Genomic DNA, 27679 nt, shown 5'->3' with positions numbered 1-27679 from the left:
TAAAAATCTCGTTTTTCAACCTTTTGTGGGATAAATCCCTTTTGCACTGGATCTCTTGCCCGACATTAAAACGTTCAACAAATTTTACCTTTCAATTTCTTCTGTACTTCCACTTTAGTCGTTATTTCTGGAAGAACGATATTCAATACACAAATTGGTTGTTGAGGTGGCTCTCCTTTCGCAACTTTTGGCTCTCGCATAAACAGCATCCTGGCGACAGGATCTAACAACGGATCTTTCACTTTTACGTGAAAAGATAAACGATTCTGACGAAACGCTTTGAACGTAAATTTCAATTGTACACCCGATTTCGTCACAGGTACTAAATTCCCACTGAATTCGATATAAAGATCTTTCCCATCGAGCGCCTACAAAACAAATATACCAATTAATACGTTTCTATCAAAATTACGTATATTCTTATGCTACTTTACAGCAAGCTCTTTTGTATGTGTACATCAAATTTTTGTTATTTTATCTTTAATAAGCTCTGTCGGTTTATAGGAAGATATCATCTTCGCAAAGAACAAAGGACACGCAAACGCGTCACATTGATTTACTGGAAAACGAGATTTGAAATAAGAAATCTGATTCTGCATCGTCAGCTTGTTCTTTCTCGTAAAATTATCGCTTTTTGAGTCGTGCCGCTTATTCAATAACATCATATTGGTAAATTCAGGTTGCTGCTCCTTTACTGTCTTTTTTTTTTCGTTTCTTCTTCTCCTTCTTGGTTGATGATCTCGATAATTAGTAATTAGTAATCAAACAATATCGTATTTGATATCATTTCCTTTGGTCGAATTTATATCGAATACACATTTTATTCGTCACTAGTCGTCATTAGGAGGCTCGAACGCCACTCGTTATTACTGGAATTAATTTATACAAAGAAATTGTCAACTAACATACATGCATATGTATATGCAACTTTAGCCGGGCAAAAATATGATTATTTATCCAGCAACATTGCAGAAACAAATTATTTTCACCCATGAGAATGTTGGTATTTTTCAGAAGAAATAATATTTAAAAAATAGAAGTAATTAAACATTGTAAACATAAATCTTAAATCTAAATCGCAAATGATATGTCTCCTTTCCTTCGAGATTGTTGAACCGTACCAAAATTATTTCTAGCATAAGAATCGTGTTGCTGGTCACGAACAAGTCAGAAAATATCGGTCGCTTTTACAATATAAATCTCTACGAAATATCCTCTACCAACTATTCTTCGACTGTTCGTTACTGCTAAAATAAAACTTATTCTATCTCAAAGAGGACGTCTTATGACAAGACAGAGAGAAGCCAAAGAAGAATTCATTTTCACTGCTACGAAATTTCGCTTGTTTCATCTTGAATACGTCATCCTACCACGCTATCGGATTGAAAAGTGGTCCGTTTTTTCGTCCTAGTCGGAAGATTGAACCTGTACATATGCTTGTTAATAAACGTTCGTAATTGAAAAATGCTACGATACCAGTCGTATTTATTTTTAGATGTTTTCCATGATCTTTGGATTGGAAGAATTTTGTTTAATCGCAATGCAGAATTTGTATGCTTTTTTTAAGAATATAGCTACGTACGAGTTATGTCAGTTAATTTTCCCTAAATTTCACCAACAAGTAGAAAATACGCACATTGCGTTAATCAAATATTTCTTTAATTATTTTATTATCAAACGAGCAACTCGTTGGATATTGATCACTCTCAGTTGCTTATCGTATAATTTAAAAAAAAAATGCTTCACGTTACTTGTAAAATGTTCAAATACATGTAATACATTTTTTACAAGTACATTTTTACATGTAGAATATCGCCTATTTTTAGTCTTACAAAGGAATATCCCCTGATCAATGAAACTTATGTATGACGTAGTTTTCGACAAAATATCTCACACGTAAAAAAATACGTGCTGGCATTCACGTTGAAGGATTCAAAACAACCCCCAAAGTTGGGGCTTGGTAATACGTTTCACAGAATATTTGGAAAACTATCAGATTTCGAAAAGTGATTCACACGTAAAAATTGCACATCGTACGTCGCACATAACGACAAATCGCGATGAATATGCAACAGATTATGACGATTCGTATCGAAATGTTCCAAGATTAAAGTATAAAACAATATATTACGCGTTACGTTACCACGTTAATCCTGCAAAGGTTCCTCGGTGTTACAAAATCAAACAGAAAATATTCGATATCCATAGCAGAATTATGGAACATGAAAGAAATGAAATCTATTGTGCGTAAAAGTAAAGAGTGCGTATTAAAGCACACGCCATTACCAAAAATGAATAAATCTTTGAGATCTTTGAAAGAGACGATACTCGTTAATAATAAATCGAATAAAATAAAACTAAATACAGTCGACCCTCCTGTAACGCGATTAATTCGTTCCGTGTTGCATCGAAACTGTATTATAAAAATATCGTGTTACAGAAGAGCTGTCCAAGTATTAAATATGCAATTAAATTTTGTATTTAAATTTTGTAATTTTTGTTGTATTAAATATTGGGAATCCATAGCAGAATTATGGAACATGAAATAAATGGAATCTGTTGTGCGTAAAAGTAAAGAGTGCGTATTAAAGTACACGCCATTACCAAAAATGAATAAATCTTTGAGATCTTTGAAAGAGACGATACTCGTTAATAATAAATCGAATAAAATAAAACTACATACAGTCGACCCTCCTGTAACGCGATTAATTCGTTCCGTGTTGCATAGAAACTGTATTATAAAAATATCGTGTTACAGAAGGGCTGTTCAAGTCTATTAAATATTGGGAATTCATAGCAGAATTATGGAACATGAAAGAAATGAAATCTGTTGTGCGTAAAAATAAAGAATGCGTATTAAAGCACACGCCATTACCAAAAATGAATAAATCTTTGAGATCTTTGAAAGAGACGATACTCGTTAATAATAAATCGAATAAAATAAAACTACATACAATCGACCCTCCTGTAACGCGATTAATTCGTTCCGTGTTGCATCGAAACTGTATTATAAAAATATCGTGTTACAGAAGGGCTGTCCAAGTCTATTAAATATTGGGAATTCATAGCAGAATTATGAAACATGAAATAAATGAAATCTGTTGTGCGTAAAAATAAAGAATGCGTATTAAAGTACACGCCATTACCAAAAATGAATAAATCTTTGAGATTTTCGAAAGAGACGATACTCGTTAATAATAAATCGAATAAAATAAAACTACGTACAATCGACCCTCCTGTAACGCGATTAATTCGTTCCGTGTTGCATCGAAACTGTATTATAAAAATATCGTGTTACAGAAGAGCTGTCCAAGTATTAAATATGCAATTAAATTTTGTATTTAAATTTTGTAATTTTTGTTGTATTAAATATTGGGAATTCATAGCAGAATTATGGAACATGAAATAAATGAAATCTGTTGTGCGTAAAAATAAAGAATGCGTATTAAAGTACACGCCATTACCAAAAATGAATAAATCTTTGAGATCTTTGAAAGAGACGATACTCGTTAATAATAAATCGAATAAAATAAAACTACATACAATCGACCCTCCTGTAACGCGATTAATTCGTTCCGTGTTGCATCGAAACTGTATTATAAAAATATCGTGTTACAGAAGGGCTGTTCAAGTCTATTAAATATTGGGAATTCATAGCAGAATTATGGAACATGAAAGAAATGAAATCTATTGTGCGTAAAAATAAAGAGTGCGTATTAAAGCACACGCCATTACCAAAAATGAATAAATCTTTGAGATCTTTGAAAGAGACGATACTCGTTAATAATAAATCGAATAAAATAAAACTAAATACAATCGACCCTCCTGTAACGCGATTAATTCGTTCCGTGTTGCATAGAAACTGTATTATAAAAATATCGTGTTACAGAAGGGCTGTCCAAGTCCATTAAATCGTGCCATATGGAAACCGTGGTGTAAGAATATCACGTTATATGACAATCGAGCGAAATACATCAAAGAAAAGAAAACGAAAAATGTGAATACACGCGTTCTTCGGTTCTTACGAGTGCGATAAAATAAAATTACGTAATGAACGATATTTACTTCAACATCGCGGCTTTTTACAATTTCGACAAATTCCTCTTGCCTTTCCAAGGTATGCAGTCCCTCCTTTCCATCGGTCATACACAATATTCTTAATGTTGCTTCGAGCACATCCATTCGTTTCGAATATATTACGAAACTGTATGAGAAAGATATTAACATTTTAGAAAAACTGCTAATCCAATCAAAGCGATGTCGGCGTTAATACGTACTTCGTAATATATGGCACAAATAACGACTCTTCGTACAACTCGGTTGCCATTTTCGGAACTGCGCCTATATTTCGGCAATCCATTAGCCAAAATCGAGCGGATACGGTCGTAGTAAAGGATACTGTGTCATTCATAAAAGTTAACGGTGTCGAACCAGTAACATCTTCCCATTGTGATTCGCTCGTCCCACCTAAATGTAAAATGAAATAGAAGGACATCGCGTTAAAAAGCGTCACTGGTTTCGCGTATATGTGAAATATCGTTGGTCCGGGTTTCCGACTTTAGGGGTCGATGCCATATATCAAATTTTGTCGTATTATCGATTATCATCGATCGCACCACGGAACATGAAATTTGCCGCAATATATGAAAGTACGTACGCGTAGAGAGTACCGACAGGATTTATTATAAAAAAATTTGTTAAACCTCGTTGCCAAGGAGATAGGGTAACTTGACGATGGTTCGCGAAAATCAAAGTAGCGATTTCTCGTTAGAGGATGAATCTGGAGAAAAGAGTTGGAAATATCGGAAATATCGACAGTAATGTTCTAAGTCGTATTACTGAAAATAACGCGAGACAAATGAATAGCAATTCGAACGAATGTGCAATAAATAGTTCTACCCTAAAGAGATAGATACTCGATGAGTTTCAATTACGATTACTTTACCTGCAATACTGCACAACAGGCGTAGCGTTGGTGTTTCACCACCGTATTGATTGATCATTCCTTTATTTGCAGCTTGAGGTACAGGTATTGTAAGAGTAATTGGTTTGTGAAACTTTCGTCTTCTCGGTTCGATTGTTATCACGGGTGAAACGGCTACGCAATTTCCTAGTAGCTTTGCTGTAAGCTCTGCCGGAATCACGTGGGCCTATGAAAAGCAACCATCCACATTTTTCCCGATTATCGTCGGTTTACGCGATACGGTTCGTGGAAATGTTCCAAGGTACGATGCATTACGATCTAACTTACTTGTAAGCCGACTTTGATCTTCTTCGTTAACGCTCCTGGTGGAAAAACAGCTTGAACGTCGTTGGCCACGCTTGAAGTCAAAATTCCACCTTCGGCACCGATTACGTGAACTTCCTGTTTAATTCTCGTGATAATGGCAAAGTATTGGGGAAAATCTGTCGTTATTATTCGAGTGATTCTGCCAGAATGAGCAGCGCTCATTTGTGGATCTGCAAAATAACAAGCTCGTAAAATCTTGTTACGTTTCCATCTCGATACGAAATACGTAAGCTATATTTCGGAAATACCATATGGAGTATTTAACAAAGTAGTATCATTGTCAACAGAATTATCATGCTCTTTCCAGGTTTCTCCGTTTTCACTTCTGAGGATAATGATTTCCCTCTCTTTGCCTCGAATAGACGCGAAATGGGGTATATCGATTAGAACAGGCCTGAAACGAGATACGTCCAGTTCTTGATAACAAAAAGGACATATCGTCGTGTAAAACGATTCGCAGAATGGTATTTACCCTAGAAACGTTGCACCGACCGGCCCCATCTCCATAATACGAGTTGCTAAAGCCTCTCCTTCCATTAAAGGTGGAGGATTCGCAATTTTAGTAGGTTTTATCAATCTACACGTAACACGAATTGGCATTGTCGCTCTGCGTGGCGGTACGATAATACGTACACCGCTGTGTCTACACCCTTTCATAGCACCTCCACGTGCATCCACCAAGAAACTTACTAAAAATCTAAAAATTGAAATCTCCATTGTAAATATCATGTAGCACCAGCTTACCGTAAAAAGATAATTACTTGTATAAAAGTGCGCATATTTTTCGATTCGCTTGAAACTGTGAAATCTGCGATCAGATAGCATAGATAAGGAAGCTCAAATTGAGAGTTTAATTAAAAATTAATATGTCGATCGACGCTAATCGATAAAATCTCTTGGTAAAATGATATAAGGTCACGTTTGATAAATCGACTACACCTTATGACGAACAGTCCAGTAGAAAAGGAAAAGATTGTGAAACAAAAATAGCGATTAATCCAAAAATTATCGACTTGAACGACGCATTGGAAAATATATGTGTATCTTATTTTTACTTTCATAAAGAAAGATCACAGTAATTGATTAAAATTATAATCTGACTTTTTCTGATAAACGTACAGAATATGACATTAACGAGAAAAATACTTTTGTGTATGTTAGTAAATATACAAGTAAATCGAATAAACTTACTGTTAAATGTTTCTCTTTTCGCGATTTTTTAAACATTTTACATATTATTTTTGGCGAATACTGTATTGTGAAACGAATACTCACACGAGGTGCGTTTTTCGTTTATCGAAATTTACGTTTGAAATAGGCATCTTTACGAAGCATGTATTTATCGAATCAGTAAACAGACGAGCGAAATGAAAAGTGAAGTTAGCACGCATTGCTGTGATTTTTCTTTAGAATAAAAGGTTATATGTATAATAACGTAACGTGACTTTACATTGTACAATGTACTTGTGAAATCAGACATACGAACTTTAGCGATAAATGTTACTTACGATCTGAAATGAAGTCGGCTAAAATGAAAATATTTGATTTTCATTAATAGGAATTCTGGTACAAAATGTTACGCTACAAATGCTTGATACGTCATTGAATGATGTTATATTTCCAAGTAATTTACTTTAGCGACTATTGTATAAAATCGTGTTTACATACCCCAAATTAAATCCATCAGTATCAAAGTTTTCTGCTAGACAATAATTATTGCTTTGAGTGAAATCCTGTTTTTCTTCTTTTGTGACTAGTCGAAAACAACGCAGCAGATTACGTAAAACGATCGTGACGTTTAAAAACAAGCAATAAGTGTTTTACCTTGTCTGTGTATTGGATCGTCTCGTGTAACATCAATAGGCAGAGAATCGTCTCTCAAACTTTTCATCAAATCTGCTGTAAGATATCGATACGGCTGCTCGCTGATCAACGCATCCGAACCTGTAAACAAATATCTCGATTGAGTTTTGTTTCATAAAAATATTTCGTTTCTTTCGCATTTTATTACTCTAACATTTACATTTATTCTAACAAAATATAATACCTATGGTTTAGCTTTGTTTAAGTCTGAGTGTATATTTTCCTGTCTATAGAACGTAAAATGCAATAATATAACTTGATTTGCAACGCATGCGTACAGAATTACTCATTTCACGGGAAACAGACATAATAATATTTGTTAAGTTACATATTAAACTACGTATACGCGTAACAATGTTCTGTTATGAATAAACATCGTACCTCCTTCGTCTTCGGAGTCAGACATAAAGCTGGTCTCTTGCAGACTTTCAGGAGCGATCACTTTGTACTTCTCGTCCCAATTTTTGTTATCAGGTGCCAATGTATCGTAAGACAATCCTTTCAATACCTCCATTACAGATATGTATCCTAATTTTTGAGCTATATTTAATGCGGTTAGTCCATCCTAGAACAATTTTAGCATGTACCATACGTGTTTCTACATTATTATAAATTAATAACGTTCCACAATTACAAAGCATATACGTGTATATACAGTTGGAGGAAAATGTATCGAAATATTATTACTCACATTGGTTCGTGCTTTATGCGAAGCATTTCCCTCCAATAAAGCGCTAACAATATGTGCATGACCTTGTTGAGCAGCCTGATGCAATGCGGTGTAATTTTGATTAGATTTTACGTCGATAGTCGCGCTATGTTTTAAGAGAAATCGAATCATAGAAAGGTTTCCAAAATGTGCCGCGACGTGTATCGGCCGATAGCCAGTTTCCGTTTCACTCTCTACATTCGCACCATTTTTCACCAGGATAGAAGCCACTTTAATAAAGTCTTCTTGAGCGCATAGATGCAACGCAGTGAGACCATTCTAAACAAAACGATCGTTATCCTTTAACGATGACAATTACGCGATTATAAACACGTTTGACGATTATGCGATAAAACAACGCTCGTCGTTGAAAAATAAAAAAGACCGAAAAGAATAATATCTACGTATGAGGTAATTTGACTGTAATTTTAATAACACAACTCCAAGTTGAATTCTTTAACTTACAGAGTACCGATAGTAATACCGTTGTTTGTAAAAAGAAATTCGAAACAACATTTGATCGTATACAATGTATATCAAAGGATATACGTAAAAGTATGAAATTTTCTAACTGGTCGCATTTTTATGCTATAAAGACAAAAATCTAATTGTTCAAAATAATTACAGATAATCGACTATCAAGTCTAGAGATATAACGATATACAAATGTAAATTGATTCGCTCCGCTTCTTTATTTGATTACCAGACAATGCTCCTACCTTTGACTTGTGATTCGGATCAGCTCCATGTTCAATCAACAAATTCGTCATATCATAGTGACCTTTTTGTGCACTTAAATGTAGAGGCGTGAATCCTGCTTTTGATTCGGCGTTCGCATTCGCCCCATTTTCTAAGAGAGTCGAAGCAATATCCATCTAAAGAATTTTTAATCTATTAATTATATATCGCTTGAAATCTTTTTCTAGAATTGCTTAAATCATACAAATAACTTCTTAATAGAATTGTAATCGAATTTTAGAAATATCGAAATCAATATTAAATCGACGACAGACTGCAATGTGAAAGAACTGCTAAAAAAAAAAAAAAAAAAGAAAAAGATTGTATTAGAATTCGTTTTCGTCGTCAAAAGCTACGTATCCGGGTTAAGTGGTCACCAAAACGAATCATTACAGCCACGTACTATATTGTAAGTATTACCTGATTTTTACGAGCAGCGATATGTAGAGGAGTATGTCCATTTTGCGAAGCTAAATGAGGGGATGCGCCCTTTTCCAATAAAAGATTTGCTACATTTGGATGGTCATAATGACATGCCAAATGTAGAGGAGAAATATCATTCTGAAACGTATTTTAACGCCTTAGTAAAGATTTTACAAATTACGTATAACTAAATAATGAAACGATTATTTACATAAGATAATGACACGTAAATTGTTATACACTATGATATTACGATACTAAATTGTATAACACACAGATAGACAGAAATCTGAACATAAAAGGGTAATTAAATATTCATTTGTAAGAATATTGGTAAAGAATTTTAATATCTAGGTTGACAAGAAATAAAATCGAATTATTAAGAGACACATAATTTTCAGTTTGTACTCGTGTTACATGTAATCGTAACTTTCATTAAATAAAACATATATATAAAAAAAATGTAGATAACATACATATTGAATAAAAATATAATAATTGATACGTACCTTTCCTTGCGCGTCCAATTTGCTATCCCTTTGCAAAAGTATCTTAGCAACGCTCATGTTGCCATATTTAGCCGCGATATGTAAAGGAGTAAAGCCGTTTTTAGTTGTAGCCTTAAGAGAAGCATTGTTTTCCACAAGAATAGTTGCAACCTGTATACATATAAATACATTAAATAAAACATCGAACGAAATTATAATTAATCTTTTAAGCTGGAAGCTACAAATAATAATTTAGATGCTAAATTGTTATATTACATTTAATCAATTAAATATAATATAATAACTTTGATTAAACGTATATAGCGTCAGATATAATATTTATAGATATCTGATCGATGACCTCATATTACTAACACTTTGTTCTTATGCGTCTTATTCTGATTTGACGTATCGTGAGATAAACGACGTAGCATTTGGTTGTATACATACATATACATATAAGCAAGAAATTAATTTTTAAATATACCTACTTTATAGCTTTATGCATAGATAAGAAATTAATTTTTCTCCAATATATTCAACACAAACACTTTTGCATCGTGACATTGAATTTCTCAAACAATCCTGCTTTTACAAAAATCACTTTGCACGTTTAACGTCTTTAAAAAATATCGTGAAAGTTGTATTAAAAATTATTGCCTATATCGACAAACTGAAATATTCACTCAAGTGTTACCTTTACACGTAATAATTATTTCAAGAAATGGAATATTGCTTATTGTCTCCTCTGAATGGACTATTTTTCAAAATATCATCATAGTTTCGTAATGTTCTTCCATGAGTAATAATCACTCTTCTTGAATAAGTATAATCAAAGTACAAAATATACAGGGTGGTTGGTAACTGGTGGTGCAAGCGAAAAGGGGATGATTCTACGCGAAAAAACAAGTCGAAAATATAGAATAACAATTTTTCGTCCGAGGCTTTGTTTTCGAGAAAATCGACTTTGAATTTTCGCTCGGTACGCGTGCTGTACGTTATAACGGATCTCGCTGTAGATCGTTGTCTCGGTGGAAAAATTAAAAAAAAAAATTAAGCTAGTCATCTTTTCCATTTATTTAGCAAGTTACTAACTTGAAGTCGAAAATATAGAATAAAATTTTTTTTTTAATATTTCCATCGAGACAACGATCTACAGTGAGATCCGTTATAACGAGACGCGATAAAGTGCGCGCGTACCGAGCGAAAATTCAAAGTCGATTTTCTCGAAAACAAAGCGTTAAACGAAAAATTTGTATTCTATATTTTCGACTTCTTTTTTCGCGTAGAATCACCCCCTTTCCGCTTGTACCACCAGTTACCAACCACCCTGTATATTGGGTGTCACAGTTCTAATATTAAGTATTACATTATTATTTTCTATGAGACTATGATTGACAGGGAGCTAATCGATTCAATTTTCTTTCCATCTTTTTTTGCATAACTAAAGAGATAGAAAATATTTCAAGAAGAATATAAGGGTATCTTTGGACGATCAATAACGTTGTCAATATTTCAAGATTCCCAATATCATTGCGGTTTGTCGGTAAATGATATTGACAATATGTTTCGTCAATATTTATTGACAAACCATATCTTCCTCGTACGTTTTATACTTATTGGCAATATGTATTTATTGTCCGAACATCCCTTTATACGTAAACAATAGTGTTAAGAACCAAAATATAAAATATTAACAATATATATCGAACATCTGAGAATTCCCTCGAGGGATAACACTGTAAATAGGATTGTTATTAAATAGGATTTTAGTTAGGCCTTAATATGTGACACTTTCTATCGATACGGTAGGCACGCGTTTCTTCCAGAGGAATTCTTTGAGTCTCTGTACAGTATATGACCAGTTTGTCTCTGAACAAGAGTAACATAAACTCAAAAGTATCGCTTCGGGTATTTTCTTATTTTTCATACGATAAGTTGCAGAAAATTAAGCAATTAAGATGTCTTGCACACAGATGGTTTTTTCACATAAAGAAGCTAATGTTTGTTCATTGGGAATGCCGAAATAAATCGATTTATCCATCAAAAAACGTATGTTACCTAAATACATACCAATCTTCGTATGATTCGCTTACGAAAATGCTCATCATATCGAACAAATAGCCCGAAACTACTTTTCCATATAATTAATAGTTTCGAAGATATTTCAGCTTCCAGTCTTAAATGATTCATCCTGTATATTAGATCGTACCATGTAAGTAATGCAAGTTTTTTTTAGAAATAACTGTTGACGAGTGAAAGTGATACATTGTACATATTCCGCCGTTCTCTACAATCTTTTTGCCATTTTTCTATCGAATTATTCCTACTCCTCTTCTATGAAAATTCCAATCGCAACCTGTCCCATTGTTTCAAACTTAGCTCTTGGAAAAATCACATTATTGGATGACCTGACAATGATTTTTTATTACTACGTTCACTGATCAGGTTGTTAAAGTTACTTAGTAACAGGAAGAGGGTTTCTCAACTTCTTACCTCGCAAAAATCAGTTTACAGGTGAATCTAAATGGCAACATAAATACGAATGCAGAATGAAAATAATAAGATGAAACTATGAATTTTCAAGATATTAACAATGACGTACGCAACATAACGTTGAAAGAAGGCAACGTAAAAAATAAATTAACATGGTGAAAAATTTTATTAAAATTCATTACAGATAAATAACTTAACATAAAATATAACAAGTGTAAACAAAACTTAATTAACAGAATATGAAATGAAATGTAAATGATAAAGAGAAAACAGATCTGCATATAACAACGGAAAATAAGAAATTTTTTTTATTACAGAACCTATATAAAGTATTCACGATATCTTGTCCAAAATAAATATAATCTACTTTGTGTACTGATGTAATCCGCTATCTTTGAAATTTCTTTGTACATTACCTCCTCCTGGCCTTCCTTTGCCGCGATATGCAACGCTGTGTACATATCTTTTGTGGTAGTATCAACTGCTGCACCATGTTGCAGAAGTAACATAACAATATCGATATTTCTTAATCGCGACGCAATATGAAGAGGTGTTTGTTGTTCCTAAAAAATCGGAACATATACTAAATATACCATATTGTTAATATTATATATATATATAAGTATATACACGTGTACAATCATTATAGCTTATAATCAGTACTAATAACTTTTATAATAAATTAACGGCGTAATGAGTATGTATTATAAAGGATAAGCATAATAACGATAATGATATAAACATAGAAAACATAATGAGACTGGTTAATGGAATGTGCGAGACATTTAATAACAACGAATGCGCATGTGACCATTTATATGTATCGTTTTGTTACAAAGTGCAATTTTTGCCAAAATATCAAGGAAACCTGATCACGTCCGGAAATATGGTTTTCAAGCAAGATTCTTTGTTTACTTACCCTCGCACGAGCATCAACTTTGGCTCCATTTCGTAATAAAATTCGAATAATGTCTGTCTGATTAGCTCTAGCTGCCAGATGTAGAGGTGTTTCACCCCTAACAGTTGGCACATCAGGATTGGCTTCGTGTTGCAGTAGAAATATCACGATATTCATACATCCCATAAAACTGGCCACATGTAATGGAGTCAGTCCAGACTGTAAAATATATGTATTTTCTATTAACATTTTGCTACTATGACTCCATGACTTTCGTACCGATACTTTCTTCTTCGGAGTATATTTATCAACATACATAGAATACATAGAAATGATCATCTGTATTGATCATGATAGTATTAATAGCCGTTAACCAGTCTTTTCGTAACCAAGGAACTATAAAGCGTTCTATAACAAACAAACCTGATGTATTTCCCTTTCTAACGCGTTTCTTTCTCATTATCTTAATTATAGGCATACATTTATAAATAGCGTAGTATAATAGCGGAGTAACTGACGATCATTTTTTACTTAGTTCTTGAGTCAAACGCTAAAAAAATGAGAAATTTTAAATATCTTCTTAACGATTTGGCCAATTTCAAAACACATCTATTTCTTGCGAATCGCGCTAATCTAATTAAAATAAATTTTTCTTATAAACGTACGACTCTTAGGTGGAGAAACATGACGATAAAGTAGTTAAAAGGGACAGTTATCGATCCTCGGGTAAAGGTAATCGAAAAAGGTAAAATAATCTGATAGAAACGATGCAACGTTTTTCATTTCCAAGATTCGAGTGCAAACCGGACAAATGTAAGTACTTTGTCTTTATATAGTAAAATATATCATTTCGACCATCTTTTACCAAATTATATTCTAAAGTCTAAGTCGTTTAAACGAATAACTCAGAATGAAAATTAACGATGAACGGGTGAATAACTTAAAAAAAGAGAGAAAATAAACTTGAACGAAAGAAATTATTTTTTGCGAGTGAATATGATTTACAAGCAATAATTAACGTGTAATTATGGGGAAAATCGTTATACGGTAATTACCTCGGTAGTAGATTCGATCGATGCTCCGTGTTTTAATAAGAGTTCGACAACTTTTATTCGATTTTTCTTGCAAGCGATATGCAATGGTGTGAAGCCATTTAAAGCGCGTGCATTTGGATCAGCTTTGCGATCCAAAAGTAGTTTTGCGACTCTAACGTGGCCGCAGTGCGCGGCAACATGAAGAGACGTTAAATAATCGATCGTAACTTCGTCCACTGGCGCTCGGTGATACAATAATACTCTTGCTGCATCCACATGATCACCTTGCGATGCCATATGTAACGGTGCAAGTCCATTCTGTGAAACGTATGCGAAATGAATTGACATGTTCGTCGATAAAGTCGAAATGTCGATCAATTTACATGTACGTATATCTTTCAAACATATAGGCCGATAAAATCGTTGATACAACGAGCGGTTAACGTCGTTTACGTACTTTCGTTCGTGCACTAATTGGTGCAGAATGTTCAAGAAGTGTGGTAATCACTTGTTCATGACCAGATCTTGCTGCACAATGAAGCGGTGTTAAACCATCCCTAGTTTTAGCATCGATTTGCGCAGAATTTTCTAATAATACTTTAACCATGTTGTTTTTACCCCACTTCGCCGCTACATGTAAAGGGCTTATATTATGCTGATAAAAGAAATGAAAAATATCAGTACAGGCTTGTAACTACTCTTGTCGATGTCGATGTATTCGCACCTTTGCCAAATAATTAACATCAGCTCCACGCTTTATTAATAAACGTGCTATCTCTTCGTTTCCGTAATGGGCGGCGATATGCAAAGGTGTAAAACCACTTTTTGATGTAACATCGGGTTTGTGATCATTCTGAAAAACGAACGAAAAAATTAATCATCTTTAATACGTCAACGTTCAAAGACGATATAAAACAATCGCGATAGTTTGAATAAGAAATATAACAATTCCAATAACGATCAGCTACTAGTATCGTTGTTCACCTGTAACAACAGATCCGCAGCTTTGCAATCGTCTTTCTTAGCCGCGATATGAAGTGCCGGTAGTCTAACTTTTCCTTTAGAATCATTTTCTAAAAGAACGCTGACGACTTTATCGTGTCCTTGTTGCATCGCTACTGCGAGAGGTGTAAATCCATCCTGAAAAATTATTTTTATCTTTCACCGTTCCAATTACGAGATACATAAAACATTTCATGAATATAGATAGAGTCGTTTGAACCGAGAAACAAGTAAGCGCAAATACATCTCAATCGCGGAATACAATTTTTAAATATTGACATGCAAAGTTTCAGATAATATTCACCTCCGTAGCAAGACTCTGATTGGCTCCATTGCCGAGCAATAATTTAACCACTTGATCGTGATTTTCTTGAGCGGCCATGTATAAAGGTGTAAAACCATTTTGAGATTGAATATTAACTGCAGCACCATACTGAATAAGAATATTTACTATTTCCACTTGGCCGGCTAAAAACATGTTACAAATTTTATTCAGTAATATATATATATATATATATTTATGGTGAATTAGTAATAAACAATTATATTTACCCAGTGAAGCTATGTGCAACGCAGTGTTCCCCTTTTTTGTAGCTGCGTCCACTTTAGCGCCTCTTTTTAATAATTCTGTTACTATTTCAACATGGCCATCTTTCGATGCTAAATGTAAAGCATTTAAACCGTTCTGAAATGCGACACGTAACATCAAGTTTTTCCATTTAATATAGAACCGATATGTGATACCATCTAATGAATCCGTACGTAACATGGGCTAATTAGAACGATTTATAGATTAGCTCGATACTTACCGAATTAGCTGTATTAATATCTAGATCGGTGTCGAGGAATTCGATCACTTTTTCAAGGTTTCCGGACCGAGCAGCACGAAGAAATGCTGTCGTGTCGTCAGCCTAAATCAGAGAAACACACACACACACACACATATTAATATTTATTTTATTCGATTAATCTGTAAATTCTATAATCGCGATTACGACTACCAATCGTAATGTAATGTTCCACGATTATTTCCCTTTCACTTACTTCACGATTGGTATTAATCGTCCTAAATATATCAAATTTACGTAAAAGGATCCTTGAAGAAAAATTCATTCAACAGCAAAAATTCTATGATAGAAATAATAAGTTGGAATAGTCATGGATAATTTCCACCTGGATAATTAGTCTTTTTACACGTTTCATGATTAATGACTTTTTGACATAAAGTAATCATTAGAAACATATTTCGAAGTTCTAAAATGTAAATATGTTTATTAAATATTATACGACTTTATAACCGAACGTAGCAGCGGTATTGCAAAATGGAACGTTTCTTAAATATTTTTAGCTTGTGGACCAGTGTGCAAAATAAAAATTTTGTTCTTGTAATATTTAACAACGGTATATGAAATTTCATAGTAGTTCGTAGTAGTAATTTGTATTTAAACGAGAAGTAAGAAGATGGGAAAAATAAAACTGAATAAATAAAGAAATTGTATTTAAAATACCTAAATAAATAAAAAGAACCTTTTGTAATTAGTATAATTAACTTCGACCAATTGTTTACGCGATCTATGTTATAATTTAAAAAATTACATAGCTTTATAACTGTACACATTTACGTTTATGGGACCAATCACAAAAAGAGCACCAAGATTAAGCAGTTTAATTCGTAATTTAATTTAATTCATAATAATAAGCATAAGATAGAGGAGATAATCAAAGGAAAAAGTTGCTTCGTTTGAGATCAAAGAGTATTAAAATGACCAGTCGTTAGTTAACCTTTGGTCAATGCAGCAAAATTAATACTTATAGTACAAGTACCAATCGTATAATACTATTCGATATTGGGATACTTTGTCCTACTGCGTACATTGCCAATTGCTTAAGAAACAGCTTGGTAAAGCGTTTATCTAAACGAGTTACATAAATTAACGACAAACGATAAACGATATGAATAAATAAATTATGCGGTATAAAAATATACTTCCATGTGAAAAAGAAAACTCTATCTACAGAAATGATACGGATGTTGTCATATTAAAATCGAAATGATTTCATTACTACGATATAAAATTTACGTACGAATCCCTTATATTAGCAATAAAATTAATTTCAGATTTAACGTTTACAAAATACGATGATAGATACGTTCAGGTGACAAATAATTGAGAAACTTTTAATAGACTGATATTATCATAGAATTTTTATCCGTCCTCTTCATTTTGAAACGTAGAAGTGGTATTACTTTTGATTCAAGTACTCGATCCGAGTAATGCAATTGGTTACATTATACGCTATGATTTGACCATGACCTTTATCCCACCAACAACTTCGACGTATTCCGCTTGATAAATTTTGTCTGCTAGAACGTTTGTAGCAAGTTACGTTGCTTTGATTATTTCTAAATTAATATCTGCAAAGTGGTAACCGCACGGCAACAACCGGCTTATAAAACGTCTACCTTTATCGTATGCACGTATGTATATCTTGCTTACATCATCCCCTCTCACGACTGCCTTTTGCTTTATCTATGGTTATCAGGCAGAATTTTAAAGTTCCGCTCGTTTCGGTACATTTAATGCCGGGGCAAAGAAAATTCACGAAGTAAGGGAAAACGGCGTTCGGAAAGTCGATGTGACTATTTTCTAGCAACGAAGGAAATCGAATAATTTCGATATTATCGGTCAACGTTCACACCCTTCGATCAGTCGGGGGTGGAAAAAATACCGGCGACATTCCGGCGCCTCTCGCTACGCAAAATATATAGAACCATACCTGACTCGTACTATCCGTAACCATCGTGCTTTATAAGAGACTAGGCACTATCCTCCTGATTCTTTCACTCGTCCAGCAACTGCCGAACACGAAGGTTCTTTTTCTAGGCACGCGTTAAATCACCATTCATGCACTCCTGAGGTAACGCGGCGATAGATGAATAGGAATATAGGAGCCGCCCCGCATACGAAACCAAGGCGCAGAATCGAGCGGCAACGATTACGGGAAAAACAGGGGTTGCATCGTTGCCTTTCTCACCCCTTCTTATACCTGTCCTTGTTTTTCTCCCACCAACTCATGCGGTGTATCGGTTCCCGACACTATGCGCACGCGCTTATCAAATCTGATCACACACCTACGCATACGCATACTTTCTCTTCCCTTCTCTCTCTCTCTCTCTCTCTCTCTCTCTCTCTCTCTCCCTCCCTCTAGGGGTATGACAGCCTAGGAAAATTAACCAGGTTTCTCAACATGCGAATATCGGCCGAACAAATATTACCACCGATATTACATACATCAATGTATCGTGGGATACAATTTCTTGTTACATCGACGACAAAAATTCAATCGGACATAGCGATATTTTTAACAGCTGGTTCTATATTGTTTTATCTTCGAACAAGTCTACTTACATTTAGGTAAATACCTTATATGCGATATCAAATTTCAAATTGGTCATTCGCGATAATTTGATCAACTTACGTTCTAAGAAAGAAATAAAAGATAAAGATAGGTTATTTCTTTTTATGCGGTACATGTACTATATATATATATATATATATATATATATAGGAAAGTGTAGCAATGAAAACACAATACATAATACGTTCGAGAGATTGTACGCATGTGCGATAGTCGAACGAATTCAAAAACGACTATTAACCAACTTTCTCGTTGTTTTACGATATGTAGTAAATGTGGTAAAAGTGAGTTAAGTAAAGTCAACGGAAAGCTTACGATCAATATGACATATTAAATAATCATACAACTTTTAAAAATAATATTCCATCGATATTCTAAAACTTTAAATTGTCTTCAAAAAATCCAGTATTTAACCCATTTAATTCGTCCATTAATATATGCATTTCCTGCACATGCATTTATGCACACGATGAATAGAATAATATATTTTATGACGCATAATTTACTAATATTCATATATTGAGTTTACTAGTATTTTTAAACGTCATTCCAAACTGCTTATTATTATTTTAATTGTACGAGCGTTAGCTGACTTGATAATAATCTTACATTTCCAAATTATTATATATAAAATTCTCTACAACCAACAACATGTAATTTACCTATCGTTACGTTTAATTTCGAAACACAATCACCTGCATTTTACATTGTAGAAAAAAAACATACACAGATTGCAGATATAATGAAAATTGAATTGTGGCGGGTTAAAGAGAATTATAAAATATAGTAAATAAGTAATCGTTTATTAGTATTATTACATTTTATAAAATAATATTATTATATCTTAGAAAACAAAAGAATATGTATCATAAGTAAAAAAAAGAAGCTTTGAAATCACGAATACTGCGACTGTTAGAATATGAGAAATCATGTTTTACTTTGTACATGTTTTACACTGTCTTTGTTGTTGATTAAGTCAGAAAAAAGATGTTGAGAACCTATTTATTTCGACAAAAGGAATACGTTTAATAAAATCGAAATACTTTAACGTCACTTACATGTCTTTAAATATTAATAACGTCTCTGTTTTCAAATTAAAGTTTGTGATATGACTATAAAAAATTGTACTCTTATATATACTTTATGTTGAAAAATGATGTAAAGCTTATAGCATTTAGGTATGTAAATCTAAACTGCTTCGACTTCCTACTTCGTCATAACTAACACATTTCGTTTCGTGAACCAACAATACGATAATTATATGAATTTTCTAAAAATATCTTTCACCTTCTTAAACACTGGATTTTCGCCAATATTACAACGTAAATATGGATGTAATGAGAATAACAAGGCAGTCGATATCTTTTTGATACGGGTATGAGAATCAAAATTCTATCAAGAAATAGTATGCTGCAATTATTATTCATGGGATGTTATTACTGTAATATTTGTTTCGAAAACCCGGAAATATATTTAGCTCGATGTGCACTGAAAAGAGGAAAGAAATTTTTTAAATGCGTCATATACATTGTGGTATAAGCTTTAGCACAAATATGTTGCACATCCTTTGACATATGTTATTTTCACACATTTTTACCTGGAACTTAATGATCGGTGGAAATGCCTCCTCTGTCGTCATTCCCAAATAATAAACTGTGTATTTCGTTTGACAGACTTTACGTATACGTATATTTTCTACACTCTATACTGAAAACGTAGGTCAGAGGGTATTTATAGCATTCCGTTTTATTCTCATGAACGCCTTTGTGGTGCATCTGCTTCAATGATTTGCATATACATATTTTATTTAAACCAATCAAACATACTTAGCACTATTCTGTTTTGCTAATCGTTGCTTTAACGTAATAATATTATTTTCTGGCGTCCAAAATAAAAAATAGCTGAATTAAAAAGCTCCATTTCTTTTTTCGCTGACGTTAAGAAAATCATGCATAATTGACTTATTTTATCAATTGTAATAGACCTAAGATGCTTGTTTCGTATCGTTATCGCTACTAAATCAGATCGAAGGATAGGCATGCATGCATTCCTTATATCAAAATCATCTCTGATTATTTTTTTAGAATAAGCCTTTAAACAGCTTAATTTACATTCAACAATTCGATGTTATTCTATTACCACCATTAGAAAGAATAAGAAAAAATGTAATATTATTGAAATTGAGATCATAATGATAAGTACATTATTTATATTAATAGCAAATAACAAAATAATTATAAAAAATTAAATATCTTTTTATTTTATACATAGTTATATAAGTATGTATGAAACGTAATAAACTTAAAATTTTTATACAGTAATAATTCATGGATTAGAAGTTATTTATGACAAAGTAGTAAAAAGATATAAGGATTATCAATTTTTAATACATTTCGTTAGAAGAAAATTATACAAAATATTGTTAATCCATTTTTTTGATGTACGATTTTTGTTTTTCTTCATTTATATTTTTGTATTAAAATTTGAATATCCGTGTGTGTATTGTTTTCATCTTTATTCTCAAATTTTCTGTCCTTCCCTTCGTCATGTGAGCGATCTAATATAAAATTAAAATAATTATTTGCCCTGTAATACATGTAAAGTAAATTTACACCATCTAACACTTTATATCCGTAGTAGATCCAGGACTTTACCCTTATTTTACGTACTGACAACCAATCAAGCGATAACAAATATGCAGAATACCAATATAATTCATCTTTTTTAAATTGACAAACATTTCTTTTCTTTTCATCTTCTTTGTATTGATTTCTTGTTTATTACTTGCTTATTATCTTAGTCATTTTTATTCGCTCCATCTCTTTCTTCTTATTATTCAATCAATTTTATCAAATATTAATTGAAAATTTGTGTAAGATTGGGGGAATAATTTCATGTATTTCTTCTTTCACTATGCTCCCATAATTTCTCATATTTACGCGTGTATTAGACAATATTCCTTTTATTCCCATTTCTCTCTTTGCCTTTCTTAATTAGTTTTTATCTACCGTATGAATTATTCTTATGATCATAAATAAATATATATGTATTGAAAATATATATTTTCTTTTATCTACTTATCTCATTTATTTTCTATCTTCTATTATTTAGAAAACTTTAATTTAACATACATATATACTGTATTTATTAAAACTTTCAAATACTATAGTAAATCATTGTACATGGGGAGCATTACAAGCACGTTAATAATTTATAAATATATTCTTTCGTACTTAACTCCACCAGAAACTAATCGAAAAGCTTGGAGTCAAAGAAGTTACATGATGCCACCATTTTGGAGGAATGTAAAGTATTTCTCCAGGTCTCAAATAGGTCATCAAACCTTTAGCTTTGCTAAAATTAGGCCATTTCTCATAATTTGGATTCAAAGGATCAACTTGTGCAGTGTTATTCAATAATCTTGTATCATATGGATACAAATTAGATGAATCATTTGGGTGATATAAAATGACCCGTTTGTGTCCAAATATCTGAAATTTAGTAAAAAGCCAATACTATAAGTTAATATACTAAATTATATACTAATCTAATACAAATACAAAGCTATTAGATTATAATTATATAATATAACAATACAGAGGTATAAAAATAATAATTTACTTCTCTAAAATAGAAGAAGTTAAAAATTAGGAATGACAATAATTAAATTCTATATACAATAATGTTCAATAATAAATAATGAAATTATGTAGCAAAAATTTGAGATTTAGTATATACAATAAACTATATTATATTATTTTTTTTTCGCAAATAATTTAACTTATATCTTATCATAGAATGACAATTAATTTTCATACTTGGCACAAAAGATTATTTTTAGGATCGAAATGTAGAGGTGAAACAGTTCCGCTAGGTCCAAACCAAGCATTTATATCTGGTTGTTCCACATCATCATTGTCTGTAAAGTTACAATATTCAGGAATTGTAAAATCATCTTTCAATTCAGGAATCTAAAATCATTTTGACATAATTGATATTTAGATTTTCGTTAGAAACGTTAAAACTATAACAAATATCGAGAGATAAAAAACAAAACCTGTTCAAATAATTGATGTTGAGCTAAGTAACCAACTTGGTCACCTTTCGTTAATACATATTTTTGTAGAAATTCTGAAAAACTAAGAAGCTGCTGTGACCAATTTTCATCGGTATAACGTGAACCAATTTCAATAGGAACCGTTCTACTTCCAGCTACGCTAATTAAATACTTTAGATCTTTCCACTGTTCTAGAGCTTTCCAATGTTTGATACATCCTAAAATATATTACAAGTATTTCAAATTAAATTACAATAGAAATTAATAAAAAAAAAGATATCAACTGTATATATACACTAGAATAGCTTAGAAATAATCTTCTTTCCTGTTTTAAAATTGACATGATATAACAAGAACATATTCAAATATACAGATTGATAAAGAAATGTTACCTTTCATTATTGCTGGTACTTTTGGCATAAATATTTTTGTGTAAAATAATTCCATCGAAGGTTCAACATACTGAACAATTTCAGTAAATCCCGGCAATACAAAATTATATAAACTTTCAGAATCAATAATTAATTCTTCTACATCTAACTCTCCCAATGACTCTGCTGAAGAAGATAACGAATAATCACATGAAACAGCTATTGATACATACAATACATTAACACTATCATAAACATACATATGGCATTATAATAAGTAAGACTTACTGATACAACTATTCAACATTGAAGCAACTTTTGGTAATAAATCAATTACATTTGGAAGCGGTGCTCCTAATAGAATACCTTTATCAATCTGCTGAATAATGTTCCTCAACAAAATTGTATTCTTTGTAAATTGTTTAGTATCATTATTGTGCTGAAGCTCCAGTAGAACTGCCTGTAGATATAGAGTATCAAATTACAAACACTTACATAAATATGATATAACATATAGTATAAGATACATTCAACGGAATGATTAATATGTTATATTACCTTTAAGATAGTACATAATGTGTAACAGTATCGATATTCAATTGGAACAAATTGCCAGTGACCAGAATTTAGTACTTCCCACGTTTTATCCATACAAGCTTCAACTACTATTAACGAATTTTTTATCCATTTTATCGATGGAATCCTTCCATAAAAAAGATAAGGATTAAATATTATTCTTACCATTTTTATGTAAAAAGTACGATTGAAATATATAAAGCCATATAGCAGTTTGTTTTATAGTATATACTATCCCATAATTATAGCTAAATAAGTAACATAAAATAATATAAATGGACCCAATATCATTTAAAGATCTTCAAATTTACATAAAATAATATATAATTATATTTAATTATGCTTTTAGTGAAGCACATACAGAGTTAAAGAGAAATTACATTAATTTTATTTTTGAATATAATATTGACAATACTAGATAAATGTTTATATATTACTGTTTATTATCAGATAAATTTGAAGCCTTAAAAGAAGGAATTAAACGAATAAAAATTTGTTATTTTAAAATTACTTTTAGAAATCACATTATAGATATATTACTATAATATAGCTACAATAATATAGCTATAACATATTTGTAATAAATAAACAATATATGTCTCTATAAAATGTAGTATAAATTTAATTCAATTTGATAACTTTAAAATGATCTCCAAGAGAGTTATAAATATTGCTTCTGTTTTTCTAACTCATGCTAATCTTGTTTCCTTTTATTTTTCAATTAATAAAAAATATAATTTAAGTATTAAATAGAGTATTATTATAAATTATTTCTGTGAAGTTTAAATATATTCATGTAATTATAATTATGTATGCGTAATAAAAAAATCATGAAGTAAAATTTGATTTTTTTTATTTTTATAATTATTTTATACAATTATATAAAAATTTCTATTTACATTTTATCTTCAATGGATGTTTTTAAATTGCTTTCTACCGATGACAAGTGTATCTTCATTTCAATAGGTAAATGATTTTCTATATTTTCAGCTAATAGATTCCAAGATATAAAGTTGGCAATAATTGTGCAATTAGACATTTTTTAAAAATGATGTATGCAACTAGAAAATAAATCATAGATATAAATTAAAGTTATTTTATTTAGAAATAAAATATTTTACTACTTTTGTCATCTGGTTCTTGTAAATATGGCCATTGTACTATTTGGTAATCTGCTATATAATACAAAATTTTTCCCGTTAATGACAATGTTTTGACTCTGCAAAAACTTTCAACAAATATTACAGTAGTTTGCGCGATACAAAATACTTTAAATAAGAATGCTACTATACATAAAGGGACACAAGTTCCTGGACCATTACATAGAAGTAACTCTGGACATTCTCTCCATAAGTAAGGAATTGATTCCAGAGTTGCATAAATAGTACTATAAATAGATGTATAGTATGACTGATGAATTTCTCTGCTTCTACGAATTTTAATTATCTTATAATCTACATTATTCTTTTCTAAATATTTAACTTTTTCAATGCTCATTGAATCTGTATCAGCATACACATATATTCTTGGCGAGTAATTTCTAAAGCTTAAATAATTAAGTATTCTTATCATTTCTGCTGTATGTCCTCCAGATCCTAATACAATCATTGTTTTAATTGGTTTATTTCGAATCGATTTCCTTCCGCTTGTTTTATATGTAGGAAACATTACAAAATATATTCTTGCAATGATTATCATACAAACAGTTATACAAATAGAAATGTAATATATCGCGTACATTTTTGTAGTATAACCTGTAACAATTTAAATTAAAATAATCAATCTATCGAGCTGCTTTAGATAAGCCAAAACAAAATAAACTGTTAATTATTACATATATATGTCATGAAAGCATAAAATCTAATAAAAGTTTTTCTAAAAAAAGTACTTCAATTAGTTAATGTATGCATTTACATGAGATTTTAGTCCAAAAGTATTAAAAATTATAAAAATGTATAACATCCTTAGATTTACTACATATATTTATTAATTTATTAAACAATGCATACATTTGCTACACTTTAGTAACATGTTAATGTACACATATATATATATATATTACTTCACAAATAAATAAACACTACTGTATTATTAATCTATATATTACATATAACAATACTTAATTATATATTTAATTGTATAAGTACCATCTATCTATGATTAATATGGGTGATCCGAAGATAAAAATGTAGCTATCTTTTTTTACAATAATAACTTATCAATCGATTTGAATTCTTAAAATTTTCGTACTTCGTACATTACACATATATTAGATTAAAATATATAATTAATAATCAATTCTTTGTTATTCGTCATAAATTTAATATAAATATATTCGAGAGAGTATGTAAACAAATATTTATAACTTTGCAAATCTTACGGAGATAAATAGTTGCTCATATAAATTTAACAACAAATATTACATTGACAGATACAGAATGTGAAACTTAGGTTATAAACATACACTAAGAGAACGAACCACTAGACCGACAACCAAGGTTAAATAAAACTATTGACGAATATATAATATCAAACAAGAAACGAGAGTGCTCGCGCCCGTAGTTCTAGTTGTTCACAGTACAGGTGCCGCACCATGCGGCCAAGTGCTCAAGTGAACTAAAGTTAGCATATACAAGAACCTATAAAAGTAGGAACTTGCCCTGTTTGGTTACACACTAGCATAGGCAAGAACCTATTTACTTTTCTATCCAATATAGACAAGTATAAGAAATTTCCACAATCCCAGTGGAAGAAATTTGGGCGTTAATCGGAAAAATGATAAAAAACAATCTCGATGAAATATATCGCAACGCCGAGTCTTGAAACGAGTTTAATTTAAAGTTACTACATATAAATGAAAAAAAAGCTATTTCAACTATGCGCGATAGCCACGAATCGCAACGCTACGAAATTGATTTAAAATTAACGTCATTTTAATAATTATTTATAATTATTAACAAACTCTACTCTTCGACAAATTCTAATAATTATTCACGATAGAAAATACTAAGAAGAATCGTGACATCTTATAATTCGCAACGCTAAAGCAAACGAGATCATCGTAACGCTAATCCAAACCGAAGTCGATACTTTTTCGCAACTCTAACTGATAACGCGAAATTTACTTTCTTCGCAACGCTAATGGCAAAGAGCGCGATTAGCCCAACACGACGATGGGCCGATATGTAGGTCGGCTAACAAATCACAACTATTGTACTACAACTACTACTACTACAGATACTAAAGGCGAGCACAGTGACGAAATAGTAACGAGAATGACTTTCCATTGTCTGGATGATGCAGAAGATGCAAAGCCATTGGTAGTCACCCTCTTCTATGGCAATTTGCCGGGCCTCTTCGGCTCGTAGCCTCTTCTTTCTTACATCTAAGCTCGAGACTTTCTAAATTGCAAACCAAGAAAATAACTTACAAAGATGCAATGAAAATGTAAGTGGCGAAAGCTGATCCAAGCGCACATGGATGAACAACGATTATAGCGGTCGCTATCCGTTCGCGTGTGCATGCTCGAGCAATACGTAAACGTTCGTAAAAATCGTTCGATGTGCAAGAAGACCTGTCCTGAACTAATAAATAATACATAGAAAAAGGAAATGTTACTACGCACGGGTATAATAAATACCCACGGTCACTGTGCTCGCAAAAATTTCTACGTAATACAACCAGTCACCTGTGTCGATTCGGACCTTTCGTCCTACGACATGATCGAGTAACCGGAGGAACAAAAATGCATGCGACTCGCCATTAGATGCAAAGAACAGGGTCATCGATGCTCTGGTAGCTCAGGGAAAGTCATCGTGAAGACCATCATCAAGGGGAGCCATACAATCCCATGGAAGAAAGCTGTAACAAGGTACGAAATATTATAATTTGTTCTTAAACATAATGCTAATAAGTTGGAAAATTTGAAATAGTGGAAAATTAGCCTCTAATAATCTCTGTAAAACTTTTAAAGACAATAAATTCATTCAATTCAAGAATGGCAAATGTAAATAGAAGCAATAGAATTAAATGAAGTATAGATTATTACAAAATTATTTACATTCCAGACATTTGAAGCCCCATTAGGTCTTCTTCAGGAAACAGGAAGAAGTGGAAGTAGTGATAAATCTTTAAAAAAATATGAATTATTATTATGAATAATGTACATATGTGAATAACGTTTTTATACTAATAATTTGTTTGAAAAACTGGCTGATAAACGACCAAAAAATTTCAGATAATGAACCATGAAACTCTATGCAAACTTCGAGCTCTATTAATAACAAAAAAGTTAAATTGCCAGTAAACTTTAAT

At 31.8% G+C, this 27679-nt stretch overlaps 3 protein-coding genes across 11 annotated transcripts; all 3 read right to left on the bottom strand.

The window, feature by feature from the left end:
- Window positions 1–382: 382 nt before the first annotated feature.
- Window positions 383–20087, bottom strand: LOC126867463 (ankyrin-3-like). 5 transcript variants are annotated; one of them, XM_050621920.1, is made up of 25 exons: window positions 19959–20087; window positions 15751–15852; window positions 15494–15626; window positions 15246–15409; window positions 14924–15079; window positions 14664–14792; window positions 14397–14594; window positions 13961–14257; window positions 12927–13124; window positions 12424–12570; window positions 9533–9682; window positions 9021–9161; window positions 8582–8737; window positions 7845–8141; window positions 7535–7718; window positions 7115–7234; window positions 6959–7043; window positions 6799–6816; window positions 5763–5987; window positions 5539–5684; window positions 5252–5460; window positions 4946–5150; window positions 4278–4467; window positions 4066–4204; window positions 383–869 (listed from the first exon to the last, which is right to left on the bottom strand). In XM_050621920.1, the coding sequence occupies exons 1-25, from the start codon at window positions 19998–20000 to the stop codon at window positions 867–869; spliced, it is 3834 nt and encodes a 1277-aa protein (XP_050477877.1). In that variant the 5' UTR covers window positions 20001–20087; the 3' UTR covers window positions 383–866. The 5 variants fall into 5 exon arrangements, with proteins under 5 accessions (XP_050477877.1, XP_050477878.1, XP_050477880.1 ...); XM_050621921.1 differs by lacking the exons at window positions 383–869; window positions 4066–4204; window positions 4278–4467; ... (1 more) ...; window positions 5252–5460; window positions 5539–5684 and adding an exon at window positions 6052–6098 and having other exon boundaries at window positions 5850–5987; XM_050621923.1 differs by lacking the exons at window positions 383–869; window positions 4066–4204; window positions 4278–4467; ... (1 more) ...; window positions 5252–5460; window positions 5539–5684 and adding an exon at window positions 6052–6098 and having other exon boundaries at window positions 5850–5987; window positions 6959–6992.
- LOC126867487 (bifunctional peptidase and arginyl-hydroxylase JMJD5-like) lies at window positions 19144–26740 on the bottom strand. 4 transcript variants are annotated; one of them, XM_050621974.1, is made up of 9 exons: window positions 25746–26740; window positions 24265–24426; window positions 23348–23492; window positions 23078–23249; window positions 22811–22975; window positions 22419–22636; window positions 22180–22332; window positions 19959–21852; window positions 19144–19849 (listed from the first exon to the last, which is right to left on the bottom strand). In XM_050621974.1, exons 2-8 carry the CDS (start codon window positions 24402–24404, stop codon window positions 21595–21597), a joined length of 1251 nt encoding a protein of 416 aa, XP_050477931.1. In that variant the 5' UTR covers window positions 24405–24426; window positions 25746–26740; the 3' UTR covers window positions 19144–19849; window positions 19959–21594. The 4 variants fall into 4 exon arrangements, with proteins under 4 accessions (XP_050477931.1, XP_050477932.1, XP_050477934.1 ...); XM_050621975.1 differs by having other exon boundaries at window positions 25830–26740; XM_050621977.1 differs by lacking the exon at window positions 24265–24426.
- Window positions 24439–27186, bottom strand: LOC126867491 (UDP-N-acetylglucosamine transferase subunit ALG14 homolog). Of its 2 annotated transcripts, none has more exons than XM_050621986.1 (2): window positions 27054–27186; window positions 24439–25119 (listed from the first exon to the last, which is right to left on the bottom strand). In XM_050621986.1, exons 1-2 carry the CDS (start codon window positions 27148–27150, stop codon window positions 24467–24469), a joined length of 750 nt encoding a protein of 249 aa, XP_050477943.1. In that variant the 5' UTR covers window positions 27151–27186; the 3' UTR covers window positions 24439–24466. The 2 variants fall into 2 exon arrangements, with proteins under 2 accessions (XP_050477943.1, XP_050477944.1); XM_050621987.1 differs by lacking the exon at window positions 27054–27186 and adding an exon at window positions 25513–25751.
- Between the last annotated feature and the right edge of the window lie 493 nt (window positions 27187–27679).

Source organism: Bombus huntii, chromosome 7 (assembly GCF_024542735.1).
Source record: "Bombus huntii isolate Logan2020A chromosome 7, iyBomHunt1.1, whole genome shotgun sequence".
In the NCBI taxonomy this organism is placed as follows: Eukaryota; Metazoa; Arthropoda; class Insecta; order Hymenoptera; family Apidae; genus Bombus; species Bombus huntii.
The sequence above is the reverse complement of the archived record's forward strand: the minus strand, read 5'-3'. Positions and strand labels throughout refer to the sequence as shown.